The sequence below is a fragment of the Mustela nigripes genome, chromosome 15 (assembly GCF_022355385.1).
Source record: "Mustela nigripes isolate SB6536 chromosome 15, MUSNIG.SB6536, whole genome shotgun sequence".
NCBI lineage: Eukaryota > Metazoa > Chordata > Mammalia > Carnivora > Mustelidae > Mustela > Mustela nigripes.
In genome coordinates, this window is record NC_081571.1 from 10451784 (window position 1) to 10463039 (window position 11256).

General features: G+C 34.8%; 1 protein-coding gene across 1 annotated transcript in view; it reads left to right on the forward strand.

Moving 5' to 3' along the window:
• PAN3 (poly(A) specific ribonuclease subunit PAN3) overlaps positions 1–10586 on the forward strand; it is a 140409-nt gene extending 129823 nt beyond the window's left edge. The window contains exons 16-17 of the mRNA XM_059378238.1: positions 5053–5191; positions 7645–10586. Of these exons, the coding sequence (XP_059234221.1) occupies positions 5053–5191; positions 7645–7785 (280 nt within the window). The 3' untranslated portion in view covers positions 7786–10586. The remainder of the gene's footprint in view (positions 1–5052; positions 5192–7644) is intronic.
• The last annotated feature ends 670 nt before the right edge of the window (positions 10587–11256 follow it).

An 11256-nucleotide genomic window follows, 5' to 3' on the forward strand; every position in this document is an offset into this window, starting at 1 on the left:
CAAATAGGCAGAGAGGCAAGCAGAGAGAGAGGAGGAAGCAGGCTCCCTGCAGAGCAGAGAGCCCGATGTGGGGCTCGATCCCAGGACCCTGGGATCATGACCTGAGCCGAAGGCAGAGGCTTAACCCACTGAGCCACCCAGGTGCCCCATGAACCATTTTTTTGAAAAGCAGAAAAGAGTTTGCAGTGAAAAAAAAAATCTCCTACTTTTAATGTCCCCAGTCTTTCCACTTTCTCCCACTAATCTTTATTTTATATAAAGATTTCTGAGTTACAATGATATATTCTAATCTCCCTCCTCCCTCTTTTTAATATATACAAATTGTAGACCATGCACAGTGTTCTGTATGTTGCTTTTTCCTCCTAACTGTATTTTGGAAATCTTTTTGTTTGGGTATGTTTTGCGTATACCAAGCACTATTCTCAGTAGTTTACAAATACGACCTAACCTTACTCCTCGTAACAACCTTGTGGTGCAGGTACCATTAGTATTCCCACTTAACAGAGATGTTTGGGCATAAAGAGGTTAAAAACTGGGCGCCTGGGTGGCTCAGTCAGTTAAGCATCTGCCTTCAGCTCAGGTCTTGATCCTGGAGTCCTGGGTTCAGGTACCGTGTTGGACTCCCTGCTCACTGTGGAGTCTCCTTCTCCCTTTCCCTCTGTTCCTCTCTCCTGTTCCTGCTCTCGCTCACTCTCATTCTCTCTCAAATAAATAAAATCTTTAAAAAAAAAAAAAAAAAAGTTAAATACTTTTAACAGGGTCAATCATTAGTGAGTATATGAGCCAGAATTTGAATCCAGACAGTATGGTTCCAGAGTCCATGCTCTTATCCTAATGCTCTGCTTCTGTAATCTATATAGCTATGTAATAGTCCATTCTGTGGATACACCATAATTTATTTCTCCAGTCCTTATCAATAGACATTTGAGTTGTTTTCAGTGTTTTGCTAGTATAAACAGTCTGCAGGGACTGACTTACACATACTTAGTTTTATATGTGTGTGGATACAGGCCCAGTTGTGATTGTTAGGTCCGTGGTTGTGTGACTGTAGACTGTTACAGAAGGGTTTCCCAGTGTATGAGGCATGAGAGCCTTTTGCCAGCAATACTTTTTCAGCTTGTGGATTTTTTTCAACCTGTTAGATGAGAGATTGAATCTCAGTGCAATTTTATTTTGTATTAACTTTTATGAGCATGTTGCCTGTCATTTTTATGTTTTTGATCCATTTCTCTACCTTTTTCTGTCCATATCCTTGGTTCATTTTTATTTTCAGTTGAATTGTCTGTCTTTTTGATGTATACAAGCTATAGAGAGTTATCCTTTGTGATCATTTTCTTTTTAGTTTGTCATTTTTCTTTTGACTCTGCTCAGTTTTTTTTCATGCATGATGTAGTCTTAATCAGACTTCTCTTAAGCTTTTGGATTTTGAATCAAAGAATGGAGAAAGGCCTTTTCTACTCCCACTATTTTAAAGGAATTACCTCATGGTTTCTTCTAGAGTACTTATGGTTTTACTTTTTTTCATGTTAAATTTTTATATATGTGGAATTTATATAGGGTATGAGGTATGTATTCAGCTCCTCTACCCTTTCCCCTCAGAAGACTACCCAGTAGCCCAAAAGCATAGTCTAGCTGTTCTGCGCTGTTTTAAGGCAGCACTTCTTTCACATTAGTATTTTAATGACTAATGTTCTAAAATCTGGTAGGTGCTAGTTCTTTCTTATCTCCATTTCATTGCCTGTTATTTGTTTTCCTAAAATGGCTTAATTTTCTATATAAATTCTAGAATCAGCTTTTTTGCTTAAAAAAAATCAGTTAACCTGATGGATTTTTTTGAGAAGTTAACATGTTCATTAATAAACTTAAGGAGCATTTGTGTTTTATGTATGTTGAGTATCTTAACTAAAGTAATGGTCTGTCATCATACTTGTTAACACCTACTTTACTATTCTTAAATGCTAAAGTTGTGCCTTATGTTGTTTGTAGCACACTAAGTTTACTAGGTATTTTTTCTTGTTGCTATTGTAAATGCGAGCCTCCCGCCCATTCTTTCTTTTTAATCTAGTCTAATCTTCTTAATCTAATAAATTCTTAGATTGCTTATTATCGGGGCACATAAAAATTACTGGTTTCTGTACATTTTGTACCCCAGTATCTTAGTGTTTGGATAGTTTTTCACTAGAATTTCTTGGCTTTCTTAGATACATAGTCCTATCTCCAAATATAGTTACATTTCCTCCTTCCTAATTTCTATACTTTTACTTTCCCTGGAGTGATGGTGTTAGCTAGTACCTCTAGTGCATAGTTAAGTAATACTAATGATAATTTCTGTCAAAATTTGAAGCATTACACCATTGTCTTTTAACTTCTAGATTAAAAGCATTTTCTTTTCAAACCCTTGCCCTTCCCCTGTGCTTTTAGAATCTTTATCAATGATGTTGAGAAATTCATAGTGATTTGCTTTGGTATGCCTTATTGATTCATTTTGATGAATTAACAGTTATCCAGACCCTTTTAATAATTGAAACTGATGTCCTTCAGTTCTTCGTTGTTTCTTTGATAATTTCACCCTTTGGAATTTCCGTTGCTCAGATGTTAGACCATGACAATTGATTTTCTAATATTCTCTACTGTTTTCTTTATTGTATCTTTTTGTTCTACTTTCTAGTTAATTATCTAAATTTATTTTGTCTAAAAATAAAAGTTTTTTTTTCTAATCTCTGAATTTTTAAGTTTCTGCTGTCATATTTTTAATTTTCAAGAACTTTCTGTTCTCTAAATGTTTGTCTTACAGCATCTAATTCTTGTTTCTCTGAGACTCTCAGTTAAAGATTTTTGGTTAGGTTTTGCTTTGTTCTAAGTTCTGTTCCCTGCAATATCTCATAGGAATCAAGATTTTGTTTTGTTTTGTTCTGTTCATTTTCCAAAGGATTTCTGATCCTTGGCTCTGCGTTCATATTAAAAATGACCTTTTTCAGGGTACCCGTGTGGCTCAGTCAGAAGAGCATGTAACTAACTGTTGATCTTGGGGTTTTAAGTTTGATTCCTACCATGGGTGTGGAGATTACTAAAAAAATAAATGAATAAACTTTTTAAAAAATGACCTTTTTCATCTAAAAAGTGAATGGGAAGGTCCTTGCAGGGTCAGGGATTGTAGAATGTGTGGCAAAGTAGTGTGATGTTGTAATGTATAATTTTTGCCTGTTTTTGGTAGATTCTTAAATGTCATAATTTCTCTTGGGCAAGTTCATATCCAGAAAAAAAATCTTTAGCCTTTGTCTGTAGTGTAAACCCAGAGTCTAGCTTTGGGTAGCCAAAAGTAAAAGGAAAGTGTTGATTAAATAGTCTCAGCTACCATCTCTTTCTCTTCGTGGCATCCTGGAGGCTGGAGTTTCTTTGTTCACCCTGTCTAGAAAGATTGCTGGTACGCTTTCTGGCAAATTTCTACAAAGCAGAAGTGGAGACAGGGATGAAAAAGAGGTTATCTATTTGTTATTTATAGAACTTTTCATCAGTTCTGCCATTTCCAGCTTTAGTTTATACCTGTGCCTTCAGTGGTACCAATGACTTCCCTTCCTGGGCCTAACTGGTCTGGCCTGCTTTTCTGGCTTCCCCTTTTTGTGTGTGCCTTCTGTAGCATCCGAGTTCTGTTATTTCAAGTCAGCTGATCATACCACTTACCTATTTTTCACCTTCCAATTTTCTCTTCTGTTGTTGCTCCTGCTCACTTTGTCATTGTGTGTTTATTATATCCCTCTTTAGACATTTACTGACAATTTGGTGGGGTTTTGAAATGGAATGGAGATAAATGGGTGTGTTTAATTAGCATTTTAATTGAAAGTCCCTGGAGTGAGTGATCTTTGCAAAACTCATATGATTGTGTTTCAGCCATGTGGTTGGCTTTCCATTTTGTTCTTAGAAGACAGGCAGTTTGTTTGTTTCTTCCCCCAGACCTAGTTTTTTAACCAAGACTGCATAATCTGACCTCCCTTCCTATCTTTGCTTCAAATCGGCCTCATTTTTTTTTTTCTTTTAAGTTTCTCCTCCTAGCTCTTGCCTTCTCTCCCCTTTGTTCTTTTCTTTTCTCTTCCCTCTTCTTGCTCTTATTCTCTGTCTCTCCCTTGGCCTCCTTCTTTTCCCACCCACAACTGCATCCACATCTTTGCTGAGTTTCTGAAGTGCTGCATGCTCTGTACCTTGCAAATACTGCTGTCTCTGACCAGGACCTACTTCCTCTGGGAAGAGCATCCACTGCTTCTTGTGGAAAGCTTCCCTTGCCTTCCCAGATGAATTCACATTTCTGTTGCATACCATTTCCCTTTCTCTTGATGGTGTTATCTCAGTATGCAACTTTCTTTGCTTATTTGAGCATCTGTTTTCCTCACTAGACCATAAGTTCCAGAGGTCACTGGAAAGTAACTGTGGTCATTTTGACCAGATGATCACTGTAATTGTTCTCTAGTTCTTGTTTTTGAAGTTTTTGTTTCCTTAAACATTTCTCTATTTTATGCTTACCAGTAAAGTTGAACATATCTGATCATATCTCTCTACTCCATATGCTAAAGGTGAAAGGAGGAAAAGAATCTCTTTAAACCTATTTCTAAAGATCTTTTAAGACATTTTCTTTTTCCTCCATTTTATCTAATGGTAGGAGCTTAAATAAGAAAGTGATTATAAAATAGGAGTGTGAAAGGGATGATTGCCTTTGAGACTTAGAAACTGATATTCGTATACTTTCATGTTGTGTGAAATTATTTTTTAAAAATTTAGCAGTCTGCACATAAAATTTGAAAACAAAATTTTTTTATTTTTTTATTTTTGTTTATTTTTTTAACAAAAAAACCCAGTTTTTTGTTTTATTTTTTATAAAGTTAAATTTCCCTTTAACTTTAGGAGAATTAAAAAAATAAATCTTTCACACACACACACACACACACCCTACTTCCTAATCCGAGAAAACAATAAAAATAAACTAGTACAGAGTTGGAAGAATCAACATGGCCATGTGGTAGACAGCATGGGTTATTGAGGTAAAATATTACCTTTCCCCAGGTTTCAGAAGGATCCTACCTGGTCGGAGACTGGAGACCGTTACCTTTTGAAACTCTTTAGGGATCATCTTTTCCATCAGGTGACAGAAGCGGGTGCTCCTTGGATTGACCTCAGTCATATCATTTCTTGTCTTAACAAGGTAATTTGTATCTGGATTTTTAAGATCACAATGCCATCTATAATTTTCAGAGTTGTAAATACTAAGAGACTTAAGTGTAGATGTGTTCTACTCCAGCCTAGAAGATATTTTATTAATAATTACCAGGTGTATCTACTTAATAACAATTTCTAGACTAGGCAGGTTTTTTAACATCAACATGAATAATTATAGAATTTTTCATTGTGGACCTTTTCATTGTGATAAAATGTCGCAAAAGCAATAGGTGGGAAAAACAAAAATAGTTTTACATTGAAAAATTTTTTAAAAGTTGAATTCTTTTCTTTTAAGTCATTGTGAGTGTTGTTGAATGTCCTACATGTTATCTGTTCATTTACTGTTAACTGTGGGCGTAGTAATCCAGTGTTACAATAGTAAAAGCACAGTAGGCCCAGCGCTCTAAGTGGAGAATGAGGTGAGTAGATGAACTTAGGTAGATGGAGATCTGTCAGTTCATTTGAGAGGTGAGCTTTGTGTTTTTGAAAGGGCTAGGAGATAGTTTACAAAGGAAGGAAGGAATGCATTTTCCTTACGAATTGCTTGGAATCACAGAGTGTAGAACAGGTCTCCAGAAGTAAATAAATCCTAGTCTTTGTACAGGTGTATATCTAAATCTCAGGGGTCAGTAGACTGGGGTCTGAAAGCCTATATTTGTAGAGTGCATAACCTGAGAATGGTATTGATATTTTTAGAAGATTGTAAAACAGACAAAAACCAAAAGCAAAACTAAGAAGAATATGTGACAGAGACTCCACGGCCCTAAAATTTAAGGCATTTACTATATGGTCATTTTTAGGGATACTATTTGCTGACCCCTGTTCAAAACTGCCCCTAAATTACAAGTACTAAAGGAAATACCTATTATGGCACAGAATGTAGAGCTGGTAATGTACAGCGTGCTAACTCTTCAGGGAATCTTCAGGGAAAACGTGGTTTTGTATGTTTGTTTGTTTGTTTGTTTTTTTAGGCATGACTTTGCCTTGCTGGAACTTCCTTACAACTCTTTGAAAAGAGTATAGTCTGTAATCTACATTAAGACAGTAATTAAACTAATCCAGTACGATTTATACATTTATTTGCTCTTTCTCTTAAGGGGAAGACATTTTTCCTGAAAGTAATGAGTGAAGAACAATTGTCCTGGATTTTAGAAAATAGTATACATAGTAGCAAAGTGCCAGTGACTAAAAATATGTGGCACTGGTGTAAACACTGGCTGGTAGATCCTATGAAATAGAGCCATAGACAGATACCTTAAGTGAAGAGTATTTAATGATTAATAGGATAATTGATAACTTGAAAATTCTATTTCATTTCATAAAATAGCTAGTAGTAAATAAAATTTATCCCAAACCTGAAAGTATGATAATTTTCTAAATCTGGAAAGAGTATAATAAATTAAAAGGGATGGATGATATTGATATTGATGATATATATTGATGATATAAAAAATTAAAATCTTACATAGCATATTTTGGTAGAAATTAAAATTAAAAAAATTAAAAATTAAAATGGTTTGAAAGTTTGAGCCTTCAGAGTTAGTAAATTTAAAACATTTTAACGAATGAGTTAATGAAAAAGGAAGGAAAAATGTACACCAAAACTAACCAGAAAAGGTGAAAACCATGACAGATAAGTTATTTGATGGACTAAGGATTAGTATGTATGCTTTTAAAGACCTCATTAAAATATTACTACCAAATCTTGACCACGAAGTGGGTAAAGATCATAAACTGGCACTCCTACAGTGGAAATAACACAAATAAACGTAGGAAAACATTTGGTAACATTCATTAAAAAAAAAAAATAGCAAGGCATGCACTTGGTACAGAATTGCTTATAAATTGGTACAACTCATAAATCAGTGGTTTCTGATACCCTTTGGAAAACAATTTAGCTGTATGTATTAAGCTATAAAATTATCTGTACTTTTTGATTCAGAGTTTATATTTTTCATTATCTCTTCAAAGGAAGTAATTATTCAGAAGAAAAAAAATTAAGTAGGTGAATATGTTCATTGCTCTATAATTTGACACAAAAAACTTGGAAGATACCAGGGTTCCTTGTGGGACTCTTGATCTAAGGGTCGTGAGTTCAAGCTCCATGTTGGGTTTAGAGCTTACTTAAAAAAAAAAAAAAAAAAAAAAAAAGGAAAAAAAAAAACAATGAGGGATTAAAAATTAAAAAAAAAAAAAAAAAAAAAAAAAAAAAGGAAGAAATAATGACATGATGGAATATAATGCAGATAAGAACTAAGCATGAAAGATAGAAGTGTGCATGCTGATTAGTGATGTAAAATGCTTACGTATATCTAGATGGGAATATGACAGAAATTTTTAAAATATTCATCAGTGCTGCAAAAGTTGTGCTAGAATAGATACAGTGGATTATCCTCTGCCTGGTATGAACTTCCCATTTTGTGTGTCTGTCTGTTTCAGTTAGATGCTGGTGTGCCAGAGAAAATAAGCCTCATTTCCAGAGACGAGAAGAGCGTACTTGTGGTGACTTACAGTGACTTAAAGCGCTGCTTCGAAAACACTTTCCAAGAACTGATTGCAGCTGCGAATGGTCAGTTGTAGTATTTGCTGAAAAAGCACGCAGGACATGGCTGAGGACCTTAACCCAGAGCAAATTGCACTACAGCTGAACTGTTCTCATCCTCTCATTTCACATTTGGGAAACAAACAAGAGATGAGCAAAGCTGCTTGCACTTCAGTCAGGTACACTGTTACTTGAAAGGAAGAATGTTTCACTTATCCTAGAGCTGTGGCTGCCATTGGGGCCATATCTGTGAAGAATTTATTTTAGATTAAGGGGCACCATTGAGTGAATGGTGTTCCTGCTTTTGTTTTCTTCCACTTGTATATGCACTAATTTTAATTTTTTAAAGACTTTTTTCTGATCTTTGAACTTTTGCCACATTGTATACTTACTTATTAAGGGAAACTATTTGCAAGGACATTTTTGGGAAACAATGCTGGGCAGCGTTTTTGTCACTGAGTGTTGCAGAATTTGCTCTTTTGGGGATGGGTTGCCCTGAATAACATAATGGACCAGGTAAATAATTTCACAGAAGTACAGTATAGTGTATAATTCTTGTAAGAGTATTGTATGCAAGCTCTGTATGCCACCCACACTGTTAGTTCCAATGAAGATTTTTGGGTTTTTCTTGTTTTGTTTTGTTTTTAAGAACACACAGAGAGAGATCAGTGAATTGTTGGATACAAATTCCCCCATCAGTAGACGTAAATCCTTTCTGAGTGAGGATTGGATAAACAGGAACTTAAGGAGCACATAAAGCTCTTTGCTCCAAATTTGACCAGTCTTTTTTTTAAAAAGCTGTTTCCCTGCTTGTCAGATATATTTACACTTATGCAGTTTTTTTAATAGAAAAAAAAAAATTCTGATAAAGGCCTGAAGGTCAGGAGTATATTGCTTTAGATTCTTTCCAGTTCGCTTTTTTTTTGTATAAAGTTCTGTTCTTTGAACCACAGCTTTATTATGGTACTTTACACTGGATACAGACACAGAGACACTGTTCAGAAGATGAACTAAACACAGCAGTGGTCTGGCATCAAGAGCTTTCTGAAGTTTTACAGCCTGAATCTGGAGGGATAACAATCTGCTGTGCCTTTGCAGTCACTGCTTAGCCCAAAGTAATAGTACTTTTGATAATAACTTCACTATGTGGGATATTCCTGAATAAGTCAATCTCAAAAGTTTGGAATTTTCCTCTTCTTAACTTTCTTAATATTTGGACATGCAGTTGTCGCCAAACTTGGGTATTCATGGAATTTCTAGTTAATGAAATACCTATACTTTGATACTGAAGACTGCCAAATACATAGGAATTTTCTTTCACAAAAAAAACCAGTAATGAAGACTCTATCTCCTTTCCCAGCACTGAATGTTTTACTAGCACTGGGTGCTCACCATGCAACTATGAAGAAAATGTGGAAACTCAAAAGGTCAGGAAAGACTTCAAGCACTTGCAACTGATGTTACAGTCTTCAATTTTAATAATTATACATATTTGTAGTTTTCAGAGAAGTTTTTAATATTTCTCTGTCCACTTTTTATAAGCTTTAAAATGATTTTCTCTGCCTTGAGATTTGCATCAAGAAAAAACACCTCTCCTCACCTGAAAGCTTTGAAGACTAAAGACACGCTTTACACATTTTAACAGGTGTGTTTGAGTCCACGTTTGGTAGCATCAGTTGTTGAGTTAAAAAGAAAATCAATTATTGCATTTGATCTGGATGGATTTTAAAAGAACATAATGTTCAATATTCAAAGGATAATTAACATTTGCCACCATAATGTTCTTTTTTATGTAAAAGGAACAAGAACTTGGAGACATGCAAAAGTCTTTTATCATTAGCTCATGTATTTGAGGAAGAGCAGCTGTCTTTTTATATGTTTTTTGACAAATCATATTGTAATTCTTTTGTACAAAAAAGAACTACTTGTATTCTAGAAGAAATATGAAATGCTTAATTTATAAGCGGGCTGGAGATTTTTTCCAATATTGTTTTCTTTGAAAATGAAAGGGGATCATCTATTTTAGTTTTGGGGTCTGGGAACTTTTTGAAAATTTAATTTGTGGACCAATGTTTTATGAAAGCTAAGGAAGGGCAGGGGTAAAATAGGGCTTGAATTTCTCATCCTGTATAGACCAGCAAACTTCCCTCTGCAAGGCAGGTTCAAATCACAAACCCAAGAATGTTTGCATCCTAAGTGCTAGTTTGCTTCAGCCCCTAGTAACCTCAGGACTTGGTTTGAATATAAAGGTAGACAGCTGATATGTTTTCATGAGTAAATATTGTCGGCCAGAAAACAGATGGTGTCAGGTAATACGTATTTTTTTTAAGCTTTGTTTTATATTTATTTTTCATTTAGTTTTTATTGGGAATGGTTTTCAGTAGAACTCTTAGTTCTGCTTAGGTGTTTTTTGGGGGAGCCCTCTTTTCCATAGTGTAATTCCATTTGAGAGGTTGTCTAAAAGATAGTCTTTTTAATTCATAGGAAGATTTAAATATCTGAGAATAGTCAAATTAAGGATAGAAACTTCCCATACCTTCTGTTATGGCAGATCAAAGCACAGAAAGGACAACCCTTGAAATCATGTAATGTTGGTCATTTCATTTTTTTGTACCTATTTTAAATTCTGTTAGTGTATTTACTTCATTGTAAATATTTTTGAGGGTACCTTTGTATTTTGCTTTTGACCTTGGTTCTGTGGTTTGGATGTCAACAACTTCCCTAAAAAACACCAGTATGTTAAGTTCTGATGTCATGATCCCATGTGGGTTATTCATCTTTAATCCTGTTTTCAGTCTCTATGTGTACAGCCGTATTTTTAATAAAGAATTACAGAGAAGTTTGTAGTTTTTGGGTACCAGTTTATTTAAGAAGATGATGTTTGCCTGATGATCGAGATTTCAAAGGCTGAATACTGCCTGTGTGTTTGGAGGAATTGTTGGTGGCATGTTTATTCATTAATTTACCAACTATCTGTGAAATGCCTACTTGGATCTGTTCTAGGTACTAAAAATGCAAATGTGAGTGTTTGTTATTTATAAAGTGCATAGTTATACTCAAAACTTTTTTTTTTAAATTTTATTTATTTATTTGACACACACAGATCACAAGTAGGCAGAGAGAGAGTATACTCAAACATTTCTATATAATACCTGGCTTTTACAATGTAGTTGAGGAAAGAAGACTTACTTATGTGAAAGGATAGTGAATGGTAGGTGGCTAACCTTTGATTCAGTACTTCAGTAATTTACTATTTAGGTATAGGTCTTCTAGAAACATTATTCAGAATATAAGAGTAGATTTCAAGAATGGCAAAGATGTTAACATTTGTTGAATCTGAGTACCTACTGTTTATTTCCTATACATTTGAAAAGTTAAAAAATACAAAATAGAGGGTGATAAGGGACTTGAGGCCTAGGTGAACGGAAGCTAGAGTAAAGAGGTACTGAAGTTCCTTCACGGAAGGAACTGTTGAGTTGCTTATAGAAATTTGGAGAGAGAGAGAAGAG